General features: G+C 43.9%; 1 protein-coding gene across 2 annotated transcripts in view; it reads right to left on the bottom strand.

The window, feature by feature from the left end:
• HSPA12A (heat shock protein family A (Hsp70) member 12A) overlaps positions 1-23,894 on the bottom strand; it is a 365,561-nt gene that overhangs the window by 9,756 nt on the left and 331,911 nt on the right. For both annotated transcript variants that reach the window (XM_069239265.1, XM_069239266.1), the window contains 2 exons: positions 22,131-22,389; positions 1,538-1,641 (listed from right to left, as the gene is read on the bottom strand). In XM_069239265.1, coding sequence (XP_069095366.1) covers positions 1,538-1,641; positions 22,131-22,389 — 363 coding nt within the window. The remainder of the gene's footprint in view (positions 1-1,537; positions 1,642-22,130; positions 22,390-23,894) is intronic.

The raw sequence follows: 23,894 nt of genomic DNA, 5'->3' as shown, positions 1-23,894 counted from the left end.
TGATAATAGAGATATAGTAGGGTCACCTTTGAGCATAAGTAGAGTTCATTATGGAATACATGATAATGAACATGGTTTCCAAATTAATATAAGACCTAGCACCTACAAAGATCCAGAGCAGATGTCTGCATATATAGACATGAGAGAAAGAGCACAAGACTAATTTAGTCAGTCCATTTTCCATAACACTGCTGTTACATTCCAGGTGAAAGATAAGTACCCAGAATTTTAGTGTAAGACAAAAGAAAGAGCTGACAGCAAAGTAGTGTCTATGTTGCGGCTGTGGGCAATGAAGCTCATCAATTGGGTGACCCTGGTCTCCTCACATGTTGTCACTATCTACTCAACATACACTAGTTTGCTTCAATAGTTGTTCTGGGTTGCAGTGGGTAACAATACATAGCTGCTTGCCACCACTTTTGACTGCTTTGCCCGGAGATTTAACTTATCAAGCTCCTGATGTTTTAATGAAAATATGTTTTTCGATCTTACAAAAAAGTTTGTAGCTTTTGCATCGTCTGAGTCGCAAGGTAGATACAACTTAATTATCACTGTTGTTGATAAACAGTGATGCATACGTCTTGTCTAGAGTGATAATTAAGTCATATATTGAAAAGCCTTCCACACTTAATAAAAATAATTTAAAGATTATGGGCCAGATGTATCAAGGTTTTTTGCATTCGCAAACGGTGCGAATGCCCGTTTGCGAATGCAAAAAGCCAGTTCAGAATGTATGAAAGACATTCTGAACGCAATTTTAAGGAATCGCTAAAATAGCGATTCCTTAAAATTGCAACCCTGTTTAGAGAGTCTCAAATTGCGACTCTCTAAATAAGAAATCGCAAATAAGGATTCCTTATTTGCAATTTCTTAGCACATGTAAGAAGCAATTCCTAAATGCGATATGGGCATTAAGGAATCGCTATCGCAATTGCGATTCGGTAATAGCATTTGCGATTTTTAAGAAATCGCTATTACCGATTCGCAAATGTGATATATGGCATTTTGCGAGTCGGAAATAGCGATTTCTTAAAAATCGCTATTTCCAAATCGCAAAAGGCCTTCATGATACATCTGGCCCGAAGTTCATAAGCCTGTCTACTACTCCTGTAATGGTTATTTTCTTATGATGTCACTACGGTAAAAAGTGTGATTTCATATCCTCTACTCCCATGAATTTATTAAAATAACTCCATTGCTAATGTTGTTGGTCCCTTTTCTAAATGGGGAGTTGTTTTATTCAAAAGGTTTCCCCTCTGTCAAATATAAACTTAAATACTAAAGTTTATGCAGTGTTTTAAATACTAAGTTGAAAAATAACTATTCCTATGCAGAGGTACTGAAGAGACATCTACAAGAGGACAGAGTGAAACTAATTGTTTTTAAAAGAAAGACAATAATTATCTTTTTCCTATAACTCCCACAATCTCAAAGAAAGATCTCTTATGATCATTATTTTGGTGTCCTCTGTGACTGGTCAGTACACGGGGAGATGGATGGGGGTTGTAGTACTGGTGCATTACATAGTGATACTTACTAAGATGCTGGATGATGTGGTCAATGGTCGGTTTGAACAAGGCATTCATGGCATCAGGATTCATCCTCAGCATACCCTGAGAGGACCACTTAACAAAGTCCACACTGCAACAAGAGTTTAACACAAAGCATGTTTAGAGCAGCACTACTCACTGGTACAAATTAATGATACAATTCTCTACATCTTAGGTATGTTTCTATATACACAAAAATGAGTGATGTGGAAGGTTGAATACTTTTACCAGATTGAAGAAAATGTGATTATTAATGGAAAATTTGTTTCAAACAGGTAGAATTTTCCTTGGGGGAAAATACACTTTTTTGTCACCTGGAAATGGTAATATACCATAAATAACTTTTCTATCATTTTATTGATCAAATCCAAGAGTTTTAAAGTTATAAACAGCACTAACAAACAAATTATTTACTTTTCGTAATGTTCTTTCTGGTGGACACTCTAACTACAGATTTGTCACCTACTGGCGGTCACCATTAGGTAGTTATAGTTAGGACCTAGTTTCTGTAGGAAAAGCATTTTTTGTTTTGATAATAACTTTTGGCACTGTTTGATGAATCTTCACAACATTTTTAAAACTAGTTTGCCACTCATTTCAGCTGCAGTCTGGAAAGCTTCAGGATGATTCATCAAGGCGGGGGGCAAGAAAAAGGGGGCGCTACTGCCCGAACCAGAGGGTGGAGTTACACCAAATTTGGCAGTTAGCTAGATTTTGGTCCAGAAAGATCTCTTTTTTTAGTTTGGTGTAAATCTGTTCAATAGTTGTGGAGTTACTAAAGAGAACATATTTATGTATATCTAGTGATGCAGATCCACCACAGTAGATCCGTGGATCCAGGCGCCACCAGCAATGCTGTGACTAGCTGGCTGCAATCATGCAGTCTCTATTTTGTCTATCGTCTTGGATCGCAGCGAAGAAAATAGACATAAAATATGATATAATGGGTCAGGATAGAGGTATCCTTACCCCATAGGACTGATGGAGGGTGTCTGTGTGGGACCCCTCATGGGCAAAAATTGCCCTTAAATGTTTTTTTGGGCACTCGAGGATTGGCGGATTCTAGGCGGTGCTCAGCATGGCCCCCTGTGTGAATCCACAACAGATCCGCGGATCGAGGCCCGAATGAAAAAAAACACACCCACTCACATATCCATAAATCCACTCACACACCCACACACAGGCCTACAAAACCACTCACACACCTAATCGCAAACCCACACAGCCAATCATACACACTCTTAGACACCCACTCACACACCCACTCACAAACCTGCAAAACCAATACCACACCAAGTCACAGACCTACGCAGTCACTCACTCACACACACACTCACACACCCACTTACACACCCACACAACCATTCACATACCTTCTCAACCACTCACGTAACCACACACACACCCAGTCACACACCCGTATAGCCACTCACACACCCATTCACAGACCCACAGCATAGGTTTGGCTGCATTCAGGGGGGTTGGCTGCAAGACCTGACCACAGACTGGGCACTGCATCCAACTGCCTGCAATGCATGGCCAAAGACTGTACGTGGCATGGGGTTGGCTGCATTTGGTTTTATGTGTGTACAATCTGAATCTAACTATAACATCCCTGCAACCTTTGGTTTTTCAGTGAATTTCTAAGTTTTTAAAAATTCTATTTCCTAGCTATGACATCCATGTAGCCTTTGTTTCTTTCTATCTATCTATCTATCTATCTATCTATCTATCTATCTATCTATCTATCTATCTTTCTATCATATTTTATATATATCTGCAAAAACATTTTATTCTATTCTATTCTATCCTATTCTATTCTATTATGTTGTATAATATTATATACACTTCACTTCCTGGTTTGAAGTGTTGGCAGCCAATCAGAGTGTGCATTTCCCTGCATGAGCTCTTCTTTGTTTGAGAACACTTTGCGGCCAGAGATATACAAATTTGAATTTCCCTAAATTTCTAAAAAAAACTACTTAACAGATTTACACCAATTAGCAAAAAGCATAATTTTCGTACCAACAGCTAGCTTTCTGCCAAATTTAGTGTAATTCCTCCCAGTGCTTCGGGCTGTAGACGCGTTGACAGATCATGTGGGAATTAACATGGGAAACGCAATGTTTTTTGAGTCCCCCTTTTCCTCAGCTCTCACTTGACGGATCACCCCAAAACTTTCCATGCGCACCAAGAATCATCGGGCACTTTTTTGGACAGAAATTTCGTGAAGATTTGTCAAACGGTGCCAAAGATATAGGGAAGTCAAAAAACGCTTTTTCTATGGAAACATGGCCCCAACTATAATTACTTAGTGGCAATCGCCACTAGGTTTTATATATATATATATATATATATACGGAGCAACCCATAAATTCACAAACAAAAGAACAGAGATTATGAAGCCCAACTCCAGTGCTGCATAGCATTTTATTCCATCATGTTTAAGCAGCATTCTCTGTATCCTTTTATCAAACAGCACGTTTCATTTCCAATCTTATTATCTTATTTCCTGACGCGTTTCAGCTCCGTAGAGCCTTGTTCACAGGTGATTCTATTTTTATAAAGTGATTGCGTGCTGGTAACCAAACTGTCACGTGATAGTAATATTAAAGCATACATCTCCCATAGTGCACTGCCAAGCATAATCCGATATATCTTTGAAGGCAGAAAAGATTTTAAATACAGCATTATTGCGTTTCAACATCCTGCATGATGTAAAAGTTTCATATTGTTCAGTGCACCAATATGTGGTAGATGCATCTCGTGATTTCATAAATAAACAGTCCGGTTAAATATATATATATATATATGGAAAATGTCACTTACCCAGTGTACATCTGTTTGTGGCATGCAGTACTGCAGATTCACATGCTTTGCATAAGTCCGCCATTTAGTGTTGGGCCCGGAGTGTTACAAGTTGTTTTTCTTTGAAGAATCTTTTTCGAGTCACAAGATCGAGTGGCTCCTCCTCTCAGTGTTAGTGCGCATGGGCATTGAGTCCTTTGTTAGATTGTTTTCCCGCAGGAGGGTGAAGTAAGGAGTGAAGAATTGTATATGTACATATATATAGTAAGTAAAGAAGATGTCCATGCAATCTATATATATATTTACATAAGAAACTGCAACAATGGCTACAGGCTTCCAGAGAGGAGGGAGGGCACATATGAATCTGCAGCACTACATGCCACAAACAGATGTACACTGGGAAAGTGACATTTTCTGTTCGATGGCATGTGCAGGGGCAGATACACATGCTTTGCATAAACTGAAAAGCAGCCCCCTCCTAAAATGAGCAGTGGCTACCCTATAGGAGTTGGAGGTTGAAATAGTGTTTTAGGCACTGCTTGACCAACATTTGCTTGTTGGGAAGATAGCACATCCACACAGTAGTGTTTAGTGAATGTGTGTGGTGTGGACCATGTGGCTGCTTTGCATATGTGTGCCATTGGTATGTTTCCTAAGAATGCCATTGAAGCTCCTTTCTTTCTAGTAGAATGTGCTTTAGGAGTTACTAATAATTGCCTTTTAGCAATAAGTTAGCAAGTTTGAATATGCTTTAATAGCCATCTGGCCAATCCTTGTTTGGAAATAGGATTACCTTCATGAGGCTGTTCAAAAGCCATAACAATGTGTTTAGATTTTCTAAAATGTTTTGTCCTGTCTATTTAATACATGAGATCACTTTTGAGATCAAGAGTGTGGAGAGCTCTTTCAGCAACTGAATCTGGCTGTGGAAAGAAAACTGGCAATTCCACTGACTGATTGATGTGAAATGGTGAAACCACTTTGGGTAGAAATTTTGGATTTGTTCTAAAGTACTATTTTGTGATTGTGCATTTGGAAGAAAGGTTCTTCTAAAGTGAATGCTTGAATTTCACGTACTCTCCTTAAGGAAGTAATTGCTAACAGGAAAGCAACTTTCCATGAGAGAAATTGAAGAGTGCAAGAATGTATGGGTTCAAATGGTGGACCCATAAGCCTTGTTAGCACAATGTAAAGATTCAAGGCAGGAGCTGGTGGAGCTCTAGGTGGAATAACTGTTTTAAGGCCTTCCATAAAAGCTTTTATGACAGAAATTCTAAACCGAGAGGTGTGCTGTTTGTTTTGGAGGGGGGCTGATATTTCTGTTGAATGAATTTTAATAGATGAATATGCAAGATTTGCTTTTTGTATGTAAATATGTAAAGCAAATAACATACAATATCCTGTACAGATGTTTTAAGTGGATCAATGTTTTTGAGTTGGCAGTAATATACAAAATGGTTCCATTTAGCTGCATAGGACTGCCTGGTTGTAGGTTTACGTGCTTCCTTTAGAACGTCCATACATTCTGATGGAAGTTGTAGATATCCAAACTCTATGACCTCAGGAGCCAAATTGCCAGATTATGCATACTGGGATTGGGATGCCTCATTTGACCTTTATTTTGAGTCAATAGGTCTGGTCTGTTTGGGAGCTTGTAATGTGGTACTACAGATAGATCCAATAGTGTTGTGTACCAATGTTGAGGTGCCCAGGTGGGAGCTACGAGTATCATAGTGAGGGAAGTGTGACGGATCTTGTTGACCAGAAATGGAATTAGTGGGAGAGGGGAAAAAGTGTAAATATATATCCCCGACTAATTGATCCACAGAGCATTGCCCTTAGATCGAGGGCGTGGGTACCTGGATGCGAAGCTTGGGCATTTTGTATTTTCGCTTGTTGCGTAGAGGTCTATGTTTGATGTTCCCCACATGTGAAAGTACTGTTGAATTACTTGTGGGTGAATCTCCCATTCGTGTATTTGTTGCTGCGTACTGCTTAAGAGATCTGCTAGCTGGTCGTGTATCCCTGGTATATACTCTTCTAATAGGTGAATGCGATTGTGAATTGCCCACTTTCAAATTGTCTGTGCTAGAAGGGACAATTGAGATGAGTGTGTCCTCCCCTGTTTCTGCAGATAATACATTGTTGTCATGTTGTCTGTCCTTATTAACACTGTCTTGTGTCTGATCTGTGGCTGAAATACTTTGAGTGATAAGAACATTGCCAGCAATTCCAAGTGGTTTATGTGGTAAGTCTGCTGGATTGAGTCCCATTCTTTCTGTATCGTAAGATTGTTCAGATGAACTCCCCAACCTGTCATTGATGCATCTGTGGTGATTATGGCCTGTAGCACAGGGTCCTGAAATGGCCACCCTTTTGATAAGTTGGTGTGATTCTACCATTGCAGAGAGTTGTAAGTTTCGCAGTCCAACAACACCAGATCGTGAAGTTGACCCTGTGCCTGAGACCATTGTTGTGAAAGACACTGTTGCAGGGGTATCATGTTAAGTTCTGCATTGGGCACTATTGATATGAAGGATGCCATCATTCCAAACAGTTTCATAATAAACCTTACTGTGTAAGTTTGATTGTACTGTAGTTAAAATAGGAGACTGTAGAACACTTGAATTCTTTGTGGGTTTGGGTAGGCTAATGCAGACCGAGTGTTCAGAATTGCTCCCAGATTTGGTTGCATTTGCCCTGGCTGAAGGTGTGACTTCTGGTAATTGATTATGAACCCTAGACTGTGTAGGGTATCGATTGAGTATTGTGTGTGTTGTTGACAGGTTTGAATGGTGCTGGCTTTTATGAGCCAATGGTCCAGATAGGGAAAGATATGCATATGCTGTCTTCTGAGGTATGCTGCAACTACTGCTAGGCATTTGGTAAATACCCTTGGTGCTGGTGTTACTCCAAAGGGTAGCACTTTGAATTGGTAGTGCTTGCCTGTTATCACAAATCTTAGATATTTGTGATGTGCTGGATGCATGGGAATATGTAAATAAGTGTCTTTTAGATCTAATGTTGTCATGTAGTCCTGTTTTTGTAGTAAAGGAATGATATCCTGAAGAGTGACCATGTGGAAATCCTCCGAAAGAATGTATTGATTGAGGGGTCTGAGATCGAGGACTGGTCTGAGAGTTCCATCTTTCTTTGGTATGAGGAAGTAGAGAGAATATACTGTCCTTTGTTGAGTTAAAGGTATGATCTCTATTGCACCTTTGAGAAACAATGATTCCATCTCTTGTTTTAGTAGAACAAGGTGTTCTGGAGAGAACCTGTGTGAGCGAGAGGGAATATTTGGTGGAGGGGAGATGAGTTCTAGGCAATAATCATTGTGGATAATTGACAGTACCCATTGATCTGATGTAATGGTGTGCCATTGATGGTAGAAATGTTGCAGTCTTCCTCCCACAGGAGATGTGTGCTGTGTGGGAATGCAGAGAAAGTCACTGCTTTGATGAGGTGGAGGCACCTCTTGTGGCAGTGGATTTGCCCCTACTTCTAAAGTTGTGTCCTCTATAGGATTGTCTGAAAGATCCCCTAGAATAATACTGTTGTCCCTGTTTTTGTTGGGGCGTAGAGACCTCTGATGTTTAAAACCCCTTCTAAATTTGGGCTTGCAAAATGTACCTTGAGAAGGTGTTGTGTAAAGGGCACCCATGGCCTTTGCTGTATCTGAGTTCTCTTTTAAATTTTCGATGGCGGTATCCACCTCTGGTCCAAATAGCTGCTGTTGTTAAACTGCATATTAAGGACCGCTTGATCTATATCAGGTTTGAATCCGGCGACTACAACCAAGCATGCCTCATGATCATGATGCTGGTATTTATACCCCTAGATGCAGTGTCTGCAGCAACTAGGGCAGATCTAATTTGATTGTTGGCAATAGCTTGTCCTTCTGCCACTACCTGCTGTGCCCTTTCTTGGTGTTCAGGAGGGAGATATTGGAGTAAATCCTGCATCTCGTTCCAATGGGCCCTGTCATACCTGGCTAAAAGAGCTTGGGAGTTGGCAATTCTCCACTGATCTGCGGCTTGAGACGCCACTCTTTTGGATACTGCATCAAATTTGTGGCATTCTTTATCAGGGGTAGGAGCATCCCCTGTGGACTGACTGTTTGCCCTCTTTCTAGCTGCACTGACAACAATGGAATCAGGTGGTAATTGTTGTGTTATGAAGAGTGGATCTGATGGTGCAGCTTTATACTTTTTGTTCACCTTCGGTGTAAGTACTCTAGCCTTTGCTGGTTCTTCAAAAATATTGTCAGCATGTTTTAGCATGCCTGGTAGCTTTGGCAAACATTGTTATTGTTTATGTGTAGAGGATAGGGTGTTGAATAGAAAGTCATCCTCTATGGGTTGAGAGTGCAGCTAATAATGGTATGTGGCTGCTCTCGCAATCACCTGATTATAGGCTGCGGTGTCTTCTGGTGGAGATGGCCTAATGTGATATAGATCAGGGTCAATAATAGGGTAGGGTCAGAATCATATACATCCCATGGGTATGCACTGTAAATATTGTCATCCATATAACCCCTATGTGAAGAGACAGGATATTGCATAGAATACTGTGTAGGTGAAGGTGGCGGTGGTGGAGAAGTGGGAAGCAAAGGAGAGTGTGGTGGAGAAGACTGTTGTACTGTCTTTGGTTTCTCCTTGTGCTTAAATATTATTGGAGGTGAAGGCCCAGGATCTAAACTTTACTGGAAAGACAGCTTCCTCTTTGTTATTGAAGGAAGAGAGGCAATAATCTTCCCAGTGTTTTTTTTAATCTGTATTTTACGTTGTTTATGGTCCATCACTTCAAGAATGGGCCTAATGTCTGCTGACTCCTCTGTAGATAGAACATATCTGCTTCCCATAGCTGTGTGCTCCGAAAGCTTGGTGATTAACTTCTTTAAGGAGCTTGGCTGCTTCGGCTCCGAGGTGGTATGCAAACGTTTCAGTTCCAAAGTGGAAGCTTCCATCTTGCGACTCGCTCCCAAAACAGGTGTGGCAGTCTGCTCGGCCGAACGCGACTGGTCTTTTCGACACCGAACCCAACAGCCCGTCATTAAGATGTAACTCTCAGGCCTGACCATGGCCGGTAAGCAGTGGTGGACCCAAGACCATTTGTGTTGACTTTTTCTGATGTTTTTGGAGATGGGAAGGGGCTGGCGTACTCACGTACTGTGCCGCAGAACTAACTTGGCTGTCGCCATCCAATTCCCCGCCGGAGTCAGACTCTGCGATGGAAACTGCAATCTGCGCCTGTTCCTCACCGAAAATGTCGGACGTTTGTTCGTCGACTTCAATGCCATCTCCAGCCAACGCGCTTTCCGATCTCACAGAGTCTTCTTGGAACGCAAGGATCGGCACACCTTACATGTTTCTTCCTTATGGTCCTGAGAGAGGCAGAGGTTATACACAGAGTGCTGATCGGTGTAGGGGAAATTAGCGTGGCACCGAGGGAAGAATAGAAACTGAGTCCGATCCATAAGCCTGTGACGTAGTAGGCCTGAGAAGGCCCAAGAAGGGTGTGGGCACCCAAAAGGGCGTTTAATCGATCCCGATGCTACCGTTGGATCGAGCGTAGTATGGAAAATGCGTTAAAAAATGATGCTGACGTTTAAAGGAAAGATAGATAAGTTCAGATAGTACCAAAACAAGATCTACTGGAGCGAGAGGAACACGTCCGAACCCGACCGCGGAAAGAAAACAATCTAACAAAGGACTCAATACCTATGAACCCCATCACTGAGAGGAGGAGTCACTCAATCTCATGACTCGAAAAAGATTCTTCTGAGAAAAACAACTTGTAACACTCCGAAGCCCAACACTAGATGGTGAACCTATGCAAAGCATGTGTATCTGCAGCTACACAGGCCATCGAACATATATATATATATACATATATATATATATATGGAAAATGTCACTTACCCAGTATACATCTGTTCGTGGCATGTTGAGCTGCAGATTCACATGCTGTGCACTGTTCCTGCCATCTATTGTTGGGCTCGGAGTGTTACAAGTTGTTTTTCTTCGAAGAAGTCTTTTCGAGTCACAGGACCGAGTGACTCCTCCCTTTAGGCTCCATTGCGCATGGGCATCGACTCCATCATAGATTGTTTTCCCCGCATAGGGTGAGGTAGGAGTGGTAGAATGAGGATACTAAAGATGTCCATGCAATAAAATAGATATGTATGTACATAGTTTGTATTAAAGGAATGTTTATTTACATATATACAATTTTAATGAAACTTAAATGGCTACAGGCTCCCGTGGAGGTGGGAGGGCGCATGTGAATCTGCAGCGCAACATGCCACGAACAGATGTACAAATGTACATTACATTTTCCATTCAATGGCATGTGTAGCTGCAGATACACATGCTGTGCATAGACTACAAAGCAGTAATCCTCCCCAAAGCGGTGGTCAGCCTGTAGGAGTTGAAGTTGTTTGAAATAATGTTCTTAGTACAGCCTGTCCTACTGTGGCTTGTTGTGTTGCTAACACATCTACACACTAATGTTTGGTAAACATATGAGGTGTAGACAAAGTGGCTGCCTTACAAATCTCTGTCATTGGTATGTTACCTAGAAAAGCCATTGTTGCTCCTTTCTTTCTAGTGGAGTGAGCCTTTGGTGTAACGGGTAACTCTCTTTTCGCTTTAAGGTAACAGGTCTGTATGCATTTGGCTATCCATCTGGCAATGCCCTGTTTGGATATAGGGTTACCAGCATGGGGCTTTTGGAAAGCAACAAACAATTGCTTAGTTTTTCAAAATGATTTTGTCCTGTCTATGTAATACATTAGTGCTCTCTGTATGTCTAATGTATGAAGTGGTCTTTTGTAGGAAAGTACCATCTTGCCTGGCATGTTACCCCCATATTTCACTGTATATATGTTGTTTTAGTTGTATGTATCACTGGGACCCTGCCAGCCAGGGCCCCAGTGCTCATAAGTGTGCCCTGTATGTGTTATCTGTGTTATGACTAACTGTCTCACTGAGGCTCTGCTAATCAGAACCTCAGTGGTTATGCTCTCTCATTTCTTTCCAAATTGTCACTAACAGGCTAGTGACCAATTTTACCAATTTACATTGGCATACTGGAACGCCCTTATAATTCCCTAGTATATGGTACTGAGGTACCCAGGGTATTGGGGTTCCAGGAGATCCCTATGGGCTGCAGCATTTCTTTTGCCACCCATAGGGAGCTCTGACAATTCTTACACAGGCCTGCCACTGCAGCCTGAGTGAAATAACGTCCACGTTATTTCACAGCCATTTTACACTGCACTTAAGTAACTTATAAGTCACCTATATGTCTAACCTTTACCTGGTAAAGGTTGGGTGCTAAGTTACTTAGTGTGTGGGCACCCTGGCACTAGCCAAGGTGCCCCCACATTGTTCAGGGCCAATTCCCCGGACTTTGTGAGTGCGGGGACACCATTACACGCGTGCACTATACATAGGTCACTACCTATGTATAGCGTCACAATGGTAACTCCGAATATGGCCATGTAACATGTCTAAGATCATGGAATTGCCCCACCAATGCCATCCTGGTATTGGGGAGACAATCCCATGATTCCCCGGGTCTCTAGCACAGACCCGGGTACTGCCAAACTGCCTTTCCCGGGGTTTCACTGCAGCTGCTGCTGCTGCCAACCCCTCAGACAGGTTTCTGCCCTCCTGGGGTCCAGCCAGGCTTGGCCCAGGAAGGCAGAACAAAGGACTTCCTCAGAGAGAGGGTGTTACACCCTCTTCCTTTGGAATAAGGTGTCAGGGCTGGGGAGGAGTAGCCTCCCCGAGCCTCTGGAAATGCTTTGATGGGCACAGATGGTGCCCATCTCTGCATAAGCCAGTCTACACCGGTTCAGGGATCCCTCAGCACTGCTCTGGCGCGAAACTGGACAAAGGAAAGGGGAGTGACCACTCCCCTGACCTGCACCTCCCCTGGGAGGTGCCCAGAGCTCCTCCAGTGTGCTCCAGACCTCTGCCATCTTGGAAACAGAGGTGCTGCTGGCACACTGGACTGCTCTGAGTGGCCAGGGCCAGCAGGTGACGTCAGAGACTCCTTCTGATAGGCTCCTTCAGGTGTTGCTAGCCTATCCTCTCTCCTATGTAGCCAAACCTCCTTTTCTGGCTATTTAGGGTCTCTGCTTTGGGGAATTCTTTAGATAACGAATGCAAGAGCTCATCAGAGTTCCTCTGCATCTCTCTCTTCACCTTCTGCCAAGGAATCGACTGCTGACCACGCTGGAAGCCTGTAAAACTGCAACAAAGTAGCAAAGACGACTACTGCGACCTTGTAACGCTGATCCTGCCGCCTTCTCAACTGTTTTCCTGGTGGTGCATGCTGTGGGGGTCGTCTGCCTCCTCTCTGCACTAGAAGCTCCGAAGAAATCTCCCGTGGGTCGACGGAATCTTCCCCCTGCAACCGCAGGCACCAAAGAACTGCATCACCGGTCCTCTGGGTCTCCTCTCAGCACGACGAGCGAGGTCCCTTGAACTCAGCAACTCTGTCCAAGTGACTCCCACAGTCCAGTGACTCTTCAGTCCAAGTTTGGTGGAGGTAAGTCCTTGCCTCCCCACGCTAGACTGCATTGCTGGGAACCGCATATTTTGCAGCTACTCCGGCTCCTGTGCACTCACCGAGGATTTCCTTTGTGCACAGCCAAGCCTGGGTCCCCGGCACTCTAACCTGCATTGCACGACCTCCTGAGTTGTCCTCCGGCTTCGTGGGACCCTCTTGTGCAACTTCGGGTGAGCTCCAGTTCACTCCACTTCGTAGTGCCTGTTCCGGCACTTCTGCGGGTGCTGCTTGCTTCTGAGTGGGCTCCTTCTCTTGCTGGGCGCCCCCTCTGTCTCCTCACGCAATTGGCGACATCCTGGTCCCTCCTGGGCCACAACAGCATCCAAAAACCCTAACCGCTACCTTTGCAGCTAGCAAGGCTTGTTGGCGGTCTTTCTGCACGGAAACACTTCTGCACGACTCTTCACGACGTGGGACATCCATCCTCCAAAGAGGAAGTTTCTAGCCCTTGTCGTTCTTGCAGAATCTACAGCTTCTACCATCCGGTGGCAGCTTCTTTGCACCCACAGCTGGCATTTCCTGGGCATCTGCCCACTCCCAACTTGATCGTGACTCTTGGACTTGGTCCCCTTGTTCCACAGGCACTCTCGTCAGGAAATCCATCGTTGTTGCATTGCTGGTGTTGTGGTTTCTGGCAGAATTCCCCTATCACAACTTCTGTGCTCTTTGGGGAACTTAGGTGCACTTTGCACCCACTTTTCAGGGTCTTGGGGTGGGCTATTTTTCTAACCCTCACTGTTTTCTTACAGTTCCAGCGACCCTCTACGAGCTCACATAGGTTTGGGGTCCATTCGTGGTTCGCATTCCACTTCTAGAGTATATGGTTTGTGTTGCCCCTATCCCTATGTGCTCCCATTGCATTCTATTGTGACTACACATTGTTTGCACTGTTTTCTATTGCTATTACTGCATATTTTGGTATTGTGTACATATATATTGTGTATATTTGTTATCCTCATACTGAGGGTACTCACTGAGATACTTGGGCATATTGTCATAAAAATAAAGTACCTTTATTTTTAGTATATCTGTGTATTGTGTTTTCTTATGATATTGTGCATATGACACTAGTGGTACTGTATGAGCTTCACTCGTCTCCTAGTTCAGCCTAAGCTGCTCTGCTAAGCTACCTTTTCTATCAGCCTAAGCTGCTAGACACCCCTCTACACTAATAAGGGATACCTGGGCCTGGTGCAAGGTGTAAGTACCCCATGGTACCCACTACAAGCCAGGCCAGCCTCCTACATCTTTCTGCTACTGAGTCTGGCTGTGGAAAGAACACTGGGAGCTCTACAGTTTGGTTTAGATGAAACGGTGAAATGACTTTTGGCAGAAATTTCGGATTTGTGCAGAGAACCACTTTATGTTTGTGTACTTGTATAAATGGTTCTTCGATAGTGAACGCCTGTATTTCGCTAACTCTTCGTAGTGAAGTGATGGCTATTAGAAATGCTACCTTCCAAGTCAAGAATTAGATTTGGCAAGAATGCATGGGTTCAAAAGGTGGGCCCATGAGTCGTGTTAATACAATATTAAGATTCCGCGAGGGTACTGGTGGGGTTCTTGGAGGTATAATCCTTTTTAGTCCTCCCATAAAGGCTTTAATAACTGGGATTCTAAAAAGTGACTTTGTATGTTTAATCTGCAGGTAAGCAGAGATTGCAGTGAGATGAAATTTGATAGAAGAAAAAGCGAGATTTGCTTTTTGTAGGTGTAGTAAGTAACTCACAATGTTTTGTATGGAACGGACCTAACGGTGTGATTTGGTTTGCTTGGCAGTAGAAAACAAACCTTTTCCATTTATTAGCATAACAATGCCTTGTTGTCGGTTTTCTTGCTTGTTTAATGACTTCCATACACTCATTTGAAAGGTTTAGGTTGCCAAATTCTAAGACTTCAGGAGCCAGATTGCTAGGTTGAGCGATGCTGGATTGGGGTGTCTTATCTGTTGTTTGTGTTGTGTTAACAGGTCTGGTCTGTTTGGGAGTTTGATGTGAGGTTCTACTGAGAAGTCCAACAGTGTGGTGTACCACGGTTGGCGAGCCCACGTTGGTGCTATGAGTATTAGTTTGAGTCTGTTTTGACTCAGTTTGTTGACTAGGAAAGGAATGAGTGGGAGAGGGGGGAAAGCGTAAGCAAATATCCCTGACCAATTGATCCATAGAGCATTGCCCTTGGACTGAGGGTGTGGGTACCTGGATGCGAAGTTTTGGCATTTTGCGTTTTGTTTTGTTGCAAACAGATCTATGTCTGGTGTCCCCCAGCTGTAGAAGTAATCCTGTAGAATCTGGGGATGCATTTCCCACTCGTGAGCTTGCTGGTGATCTCGACTGAGATTGGCAGCTAACTGATTGTGAATGCCTGGTATATATTGCGCTATCAGGCGAATGTTGTTGTGAATTGCCCAATGCCAAATCTTTTGTGCTAGGAGGCATAGTTGTGACAAGTGTGTCCCCCCCTGTTTGTTTAGATAGTACATTGTTGTCATATTGTCTGTTTTGACAAGAATGTGTTTGTGGACTAGAAGGGGATGAAAAGCTTTTAGTGCTAGGGAGACCGCTAGTAGTTCTAAGTGATTTATGTGTAGTTGTTTTTGTTGATTGTCCTATTGTCCTTGTATATTGTGATTGTTGAGGTGTGCTCCCCACCCGATCATGGAAGCAACTGTTGTGATAATGGCGTGAGGCACCGGGTCTTGAAATGGCCACCCTTTGTTTAAATTTACAGGGTTCCACCATTGAAGCGAAGAGTGTGTTTGGAGGTCTATCAACACTAGATCCTGAAGTTGACCCTGTGCCTGCGTCCACTGTTTTGCTATGCACTGTTGTAAGGGCCGCATGTGTAGCCGTGCGTTTGGGACAATAGCTATGAATGAGGACATCATGCCTAGTAGTTTCATGACAAATCTGACTGTGTACTGGTGATTTGGTTTTATACTTGACACCATAGTTTGAAACAACTGAACTCTCTGTTGGCTTTGAGTGGCAATTGCTCTTTGTGTGTTGAGCGTGGCTCCCAAGTATTGTTGTAGTTGGGATGGTTGCAAGTGGGATTTTTGGTAATTTATAGAAAACCCTAGTTTGTGTAGGGTATCTATTACATATTGCGTGTGACTTTGACACCGGTGTTGAGTGTTGGCTTTTATTAGCCAATCGTCGAGATATGGGAATACGTGCATGTGATGTCTTCTTATATGAGCTGCTACTACAGCAAGGCATTTTGTAAATACTCTGGGCGCTGTTGTTATCCCGAAGGGCAATACCTTGAATTGGTAATGTTTAGCCTGTATGACAAATCTGAGGTATTTCCTGTGAGATGGATGGATGGGTATATGGAAATACGCATCTTTTAAATCCAGTGTTGCCATGTGTTCTCCCTGTTTTAGTAAGGGAACTACATCTTGTAGTGTGACCATGTGGAAATGTTCTGATTTGATGAAGAGGTTTAATGTCCTGAGATCTAAAATTGGTCTTAGTGTTTTGTCTTTTTTGGGAATAAGGAAATATAGGGAATAAACCCCTGTTCCTTTTTGTTGATGAGGTACTAGGTCTATGGCTTGTTTTGTTAATAGTGCCTGTACCTCTATTTGTAGCAGGCCTAGATGTTGTGCCGACAGTTTGTGCGCTCTTGGGGGAACATCTGGAGGGAAATGTGTGAATTCTATGCAGTGACCACGTTGGATAATTGATAGAACCCATGTCTCTGTGGTTAAGTCTGACCAATGTTTGTGGTATTTTGTTAATCTACCCCCTAACGGTGATGTGTGTTGGGGAAGTGTGACATTGAAGTCACTGTTTGTTACCACGGGTCTGCTTGGTAGGCTGAAATTTTCCCCCTGCTCTTGGGAATTGTCACCTGAATGAACCATGAAACCCCCCTCTCTGGTATTGTGACTGGTAGGTGGTTTTTGTTTGAGAGGTGGATGCCTCTGAGGGTTTCTGTCTAAACCCTCCCCTAAATTGTAGCTTTCTAAATGTTCCCCTATACTGGGAAGAGTAGAGTGCGCCCATGGCTTTGGCCGTGTCAGTGTTCTTCTTAATTTTTTCAATGGCGGTGTCCACCTCCGGCCCAAATAGTTGCTGCTGGTTAAACTGCATGTTTAACACCGCCTGCTGTATTTCAGGTTTGAAACCTGAACTTCGTAGCCAGGCATGCCTCCTGATTGTGACAGCCGTGTTTACAGTTCTTGCTGCGGTATCAGCAGAGTCCAGTGCCGAACGGATCTGCTTGTTGGAGATGGCTTGTCCTTCCTCAACCACCTTTTGAGCCCATTTCTGATATTCTTTTGGTAGATGCTGAATGATATCATTCATTTCATCCCAGTGGGCTCGGTCGTAACGGGCGAGGAGGGCCTGTGAATTCGCGATACGCCATTGGTTGGCAGCTTGCGATGCCACTCTCTTCCCCGCTGCATCAAATTTGTAGCTTTCTTTATCAGGAGGTGGTGCATCCCCTGATGATTGCGAGTTTGCCCACTTCCTTGCAGCTCCCACAACTACAGAGTCCGGAGGGAGCTGCGGTGTAATGAACACAGGGTCCGACGGGGGTGGTTTATATTTTTTGTCCACCCTCGGTGTGATGGCCCTTCCCTTGACCGGCTCTTGAAAGACTTGTTGTGCATTCTTAAGCATGCCTGGTAGCATAGGCAGGCTTTGATATGACGCATGCGTGGACGCCAGGGTATTGAAAAGAAAGTCATCCTCCAATGGTTTCGAGTGCATAGTGACATTATGGAATGTCGCAGCCCTGGCTAGTACTTGTGTATAGGAGGTGCTATCCTCTGGAGGAGATGGCTTTGAGGGGTAGCACTCAGGGCTGTTGTCTGAAACCGGTGGGTCGTAGAGGTCCCAGGGATCTACATCGTCCTGTGTTTGCACAGTATGTGTGGGTGACTGTGCAGTTGGCATGCCAAATGGCGACCTTGTCCTTTGTGGCAAATGTGGTGGCGATATTTCTGGTGAGAAATGTGGAGCTGGTGACTTTTCTCTAGCCACTTTTGCTCTTGGCTGATCAGTTTCAGTCTCTGCCTGTGTGCGAAAAGCCAATTTCCTTTTAAATCTGAGAGGAGGGATAGTTTGAATTGTTCCAGTATCCTTCTGGATCTGTAATCTTGGTTGACTTTGATCAAACTCCTCCACATCCAACTCCTGTTCAAACCTGTGCCTCTCCTTAAGTTGCTTGGAGAGCCCATGTTCTTCTGTGTAAGAAGTCTTTTTCGGCTCCGAAGCCGGCTTCCTCGGCACCAAAATACCCATGGTCACGGTTGGCCTCGGCTCCGAAAGGCTCTTTCGAGGCATAGCGGTTTCGACCAGTCGATGTCGACTTTTTTCGACGCCGGTTTCTCGCCTCGAGTCGGAAGACTTCGGCACGATTTTGGCCTTTTTCGGTGCCGAAGATGTTGCTTGGTCACGGCTCTTTTTGTGGGTTGAGCCATGGCCTTCAGGCAGTGGCGTCCCCACGGCCTTTTGCTTTTTCGGCTGACTTTGGGGTTGGATCGGGGCAGGTGTACTCACTTTTTGGCCCGCTGCCGGCGGTCGGTCTCCGTCGGAGTCGTCTGATTCCGATCCCTGGATAGAGATAGTCATCTCCTCCTCTTCGATGTTGAGGTGCTGCGCCGATTTCGATGCCATCTGTAAGCACCTCACCCTCCAATCTCTCAAGGTCTTTTTCGACCGAAAGGCCTTGCAGGTCTCGCAGGTATCCTCCCTGTGCTCCGGTGACAGACACAGATTACAGACTCGATGCTGGTCTGTATAAGGATACTTGGCATTGCACGTCGGACAGAAACGGAAGAGGGTCCGGTCCATGAGGCTTCGATGATGGGTGTGTTCGGGGCCGACCAGGCCTCGGCTGGGCACGGAAGCCCCGAAGGGCCGCCGAAGCGGTTGTCTCGTCGGTGCCGATGTATCTATAGGAAATCAGTCCCGAGCGCAACAATACTGACGGATTTTCGATGATTTTAATACTTTCCCGATTCAAATCACGGAGCGAAGAGAAACACGTCCGAACCCGATGGCGGAAAGAAAACAATCTTAGATGGAGTCGATGCCCATGCGCAATGGAGCCGAAAGGGAGGAGTCACTCGGTCCCGTGATTCGAAAAGACTTCTTCGAAGAAAAACAACTTGTAACACTCCGAGCCCAACACTAGATGGCAGGAACAGTGCACAGCATGTGTACCTGCAGCTACACATGCCATCGAACATATATATATAATAATATACACACATTTGTACATGCAATTTCTTAGCCAAAGTCTGATATGATATCGAAGGGCCCAGTCAAAGTTGTGATGTTTACAAACTATTGCTGCTATTACATTAAAAAGACACCTTCGCCTCATGTCCTTTAAAGATAGGTGGGTCACTAAGAGGGTCATTACGCCCCTGGCGGTCTCAAGATTGGCAGGGCCACGGTGGCGGTCAGACCATCGCCAATGTGGCGGTCCGACTGCTACATTATGACCGTGTAGGTAGCGCCACGGTCAGACTGCCAGCACTGCCAGATTACGAGTTTTCATCGGCCTGGCGGTGCTGGCAGTCCTAATTCGCTAGGGCAGATTACGAGTCCCTTCTCCATCTGCGATTACATGGCGTTAGCACTGCCATGTAAAAGGTGGCAGAGACGAATGGCAGGGGGCCCCAGAGGGCCCCTGCACTGCCCACGCATGTAGCATGGGCAATGCAGTGCTCCCCCTGGCTAGACCCCTTTCGCGACCCTACGCACTACAGCATTGCCGCCGGCTCTATTAGGATCTGGAGACAATGCTGTAGGCTGTTTCCTTCTGGGCGCCCGCTGACCCAGCGCAAACTTTTAGCGGGGCCCGCGGGAAGGCAGTCACACTGGTGGCACCCTGTCTGTCAGGACTTCGGCAGACAGTCTTTTCCGTCCGCCAAACTCATAATGGCCCCTGAATGTCTCATTCTAGAAAAATTACGCTGTGGTTGCAAAAAGTTTGGGAAGAACGGATCTAAACGAATTCAGACATCCTATTTCATTCACACACTGACTAGGTATTTACCGGTAGGAGAGAAACAATATCACAGTTTCATTCTCCATCTTTTCAATGGTCATACCACATTCTTCAGCTGTCCTACCACATAAGGAATTCTCCTTCACCACCTCCTTTTCTGCTCTCAACACATCATTCTCAGAATTATATGGTGAAGAGGAAACGCTTGTTGTTGGTTGAGGCCAATACACAGAGAGACATCATTGCCAAAGTATTGCTCGCTGTTAGGCCATGCCTTTATGTTAAATTATACCTCATTATTAGTACATTCTCATGCCCACGAGCTGACTGCATGTGTATTCACTTTGATGGGTGCACTGGTGGTGATGCAAGTCTTGAAGCCAGAGATCTGTAAGAAAGCACTGAGTGTGATGTTCCCCTAAAATTTATTTTGGATCCAAGTAATCACAATGTTTGTTTTTGTTCAACCTAGCTTTTATTTGTTCTTTTTAATTCGATTTCTTGAATATCAAAAGCATCCAATAGGCATTTATGTTCACAAATTGTGTATTGGATTATTACAGCATCTCCAATTGAACAAAATAAAAAATCATCCAACACATGTTTCACCCCTTCAACGGCTGGCTTGCCCGGGGTATTTTCAAGGCTGTCATTTAAAAATATACAATGATTTACACAATGGCTACTTTTCATGCAATCTGAATATGTAATCATTGTTTGTAAGCTCTACAGTAACTGCATAGCCCAAGTTAATAACACTACGTGTTCTCCCAAGCACCTGTGTGTTCTAAAGCCAAGGAGTGATTAGAAGGACCATTGAGTTGCAACCTAATTAATAAAAAATCAAGGAAATTGCAATTATATTCCCCTATGGCTCTCTAACCATTAATGCACTGGCATCACACTCAACAATGTCTTACATATTGCTTGCTTTACGGGCTATAGTTGGCCCTATCCGCATGAGTGTTAGATTCCCCATTTTTAGAGAATACCCCTTAATTGGGTAATTGGCAGCAGAAGAAAGTGTGGGACCTGCTTCCTTGGTGTGACTTGAAGCCGGCGAAGTCAACAAAAGTTGGCTACTTATGTGTGGAAAGGAAGGCTAGAGGCGAGTGTGGGCATTTCAGTTGTAGGAACAATGAAGCTGAGGTTTTGTGATTGGACTCCTGGCATCAATATTTTCTTTTACAGAACTGTAGGCAACAAATTCCCTCTTTGTCAGAACGATGTCCTTTAGTCTTAGGTCCTCCATTCTTCAGTGAAAAGACATTGCAAAAATCAAATGCATTTTTCCTGTTGAAAGCTTACAAGCTGTAAGGATAATCAACTTCCCAAGATGAGAATAACTTAATTGTAAGTCAGCTACAAAACACACACACACACACACAAAAGTCGTCCTCTGATAAATAGATGCAACAAAGACATCTTTGGGAAAAAAACACAAGTTCGCAACAAATGATGCCACGATAATGGGCTCACGAAAGACGCTTCTGTGATGCTGAACAAAGATGTGTGACATCACAAGGGTCTTATCGATGAACACCATAGGCTTTTTAACAAAAATGTACATTTTACATGATTGCTCCGGATTCAGCCACACTGTGGCAGACAATAAAAGTCTACGGTCTTTTGAAACAGCTGCACAGCAGCAAGCAAGTGGGTCATGACAAGATAAATGCATTGAGTTATGTCATGTCCCAGGTGCCCAAAAGTTACCCTTTAGAATACTAGAAATCATGATGAATAGGCAGGGCTGTATGTAAGCTTCAGGAACGATAATTCAGATAAGGAATGAAAAACTTGCACAAAGAGGTGAAGCATCTCAGCTCTCAAATTGTGAATTCAGCCTCAAATATTCTATTTGAGTTGTAGAAAATGTAAGATTTGCAAACCAGCGCTATTTTGCCAACTAGTACTGAGCCTAAAAATATATGGAAAATGTTCCTCTAGAAAACTAGTGATTATGGGTGTTGTCCGTGGACTTAAATGAAAATAGCTCTTTTATGGCATTGACCAGCGTCTTAAACTAGTCCAAGCCACACTGTCAAAGATACATAACTGTAAGTATTAAAATCTATTCAGTGTTCGGAAGCACAAGATGCAGCTCCAAATATAATCTAGGACTTATTAAACATAGAAGAAATAATTTTTTAAGACCTCAAGTTCTACAAGGCCAACCCTAAAGCCTAGGCCAATCTGGAAACGTGAGTCGCTTACTTGCTTTTCCGGAGGGCATGCTCCACGCTGTGACCTCGAAACTTTTTGTAGTAGTCGATGAATGAGAAGGGTAGGTTAATGTTCAGTGGGTTGCTTCGGTCCGGCGCCGCAGCCCGTTTACGCGACTCGAAGGCTATCATCAAGTCTACCCAGGCGGCCGGACGCTTCACCTTGAACTGCTCGATGAAGTCCTCGCCGAATATTTTGTAAAGCAGTTTCTCAAACTCATAGTCCACGCCCAGAGATCCATAAGGGCCACCTGCATGAGCCAAAAGACCAGTATGAATAAGTAATGTAGTTATCCAACAATTGATGTACAAAGGTGATTTATGTCTGCTTTGTGCTTTAGCTCAGGAGGAACATATGTGGCCCATGCTGGGATTAAGCAGCTCATTTAGGAGGTTATTCTATCACATATCAATGTGGAATCCTTTACATCTTACCTGCGGATGTTGGCCCATTTCTTCAGTTGTGCTCAGGTATTATTCTTTCCTCTTATGATTTAATGGTGCTCACAGCCTCCGAGGACTTGAGTGACCTTTGTGTATTAACAGTGGAACTGTTTTACTATGTTTCATTTTCAGCGAATGTGGAATGCTTTGCAGATTGGAGTGTATGCACGGCCTCTATTGCACGTGCACTGTTTGGTGCTGGTAGAAGTGCTTAAGAATAGTGCGCTAAGAATGATCTGCAGCCTCCCAGTGTCTTTGGTGCTTACATGCTTCTCCTGCTCTCCTGGGCTCTGAGTGATCTGCTCTGCAGTAAATGAATTCTGAGACTCTCTAGTGTCAATTACCTTGTTGTATATCAATAGCAGGACCCCCAGGCTCTAGTGTATGGGCAACTGCCAGCTTTTACGCAGTGCAGATCTTTTTGCTAGAAGATAGTGGGGTCCACACCTACATTCCAGAGGATGTCAGTAAGGCAAAATATCTTACAGCTACACCATGCATGGACCAGTGTAGAACTGGTCCATATCCACAACTTGTAGGATGCTGGTATGTTCATATCTAGTTCTGTTACATGTCAATGGCGTGCATGTATAGGCCGTCTGTCAGTGGAGGGCAGAGTATGGAAGGAGGAACAAGGAAAAGGGGACCGTATAGATAAGTGTGGGAAATATTAGTTAGAATCTTGGCATTTGTGGCATGATGAGATATACTCCTTATATAATGGAAATAATTCTTGGCAGATAGTCACTATATTTGGCATGATGGAGCCCAATATGGATTTCGACATGGGGACAGTCAATCTTGGCCAGTTGTGACCTTTAGACACGACAAGGCCAAGGATTGGTATTTTGCTGGCCCTACCAGTCTTAATGTTGGCTATTATTACTCTGGTATGAAGGCAGCAGTCATGGCATAACGGTGCCCTTCTTTAACATAATGTGGGTGTTCCTGCCATATTTGCAGCTAACAAACATTCAATAATCATAAATTGGCATATAAGGGGGAAACTATCTGTGTATGGTAGTAGGACATAATACCAATGACAAGCTGATGAGTGGGGGCTAAACATGTATTTCCACAAAATACAAAGCTGGTATTTCAGGCAAAACTGCCTTTGTGTGGGGGATCTGAGCTTGTTTAACTAAAATTAAATCTTTGCATTTGGCAGAAATGTAGCATTGCCTTATCTATATTTGTAAAGCTTTTTTCCACATTGTGTTGCTGTTTGTGGTTTGATTGAGCCTGTAAAATCTGCGCAACTTTGCTGTTTGAACCTGTAATGTTTCTGTAACACCTTTATGACTCTGTAAGA

Source organism: Pleurodeles waltl, chromosome 6 (assembly GCF_031143425.1).
Source record: "Pleurodeles waltl isolate 20211129_DDA chromosome 6, aPleWal1.hap1.20221129, whole genome shotgun sequence".
Taxonomy (NCBI): domain Eukaryota; kingdom Metazoa; phylum Chordata; class Amphibia; order Caudata; family Salamandridae; genus Pleurodeles; species Pleurodeles waltl.
This window is presented reverse-complemented; position numbering and strand designations above follow the sequence as displayed.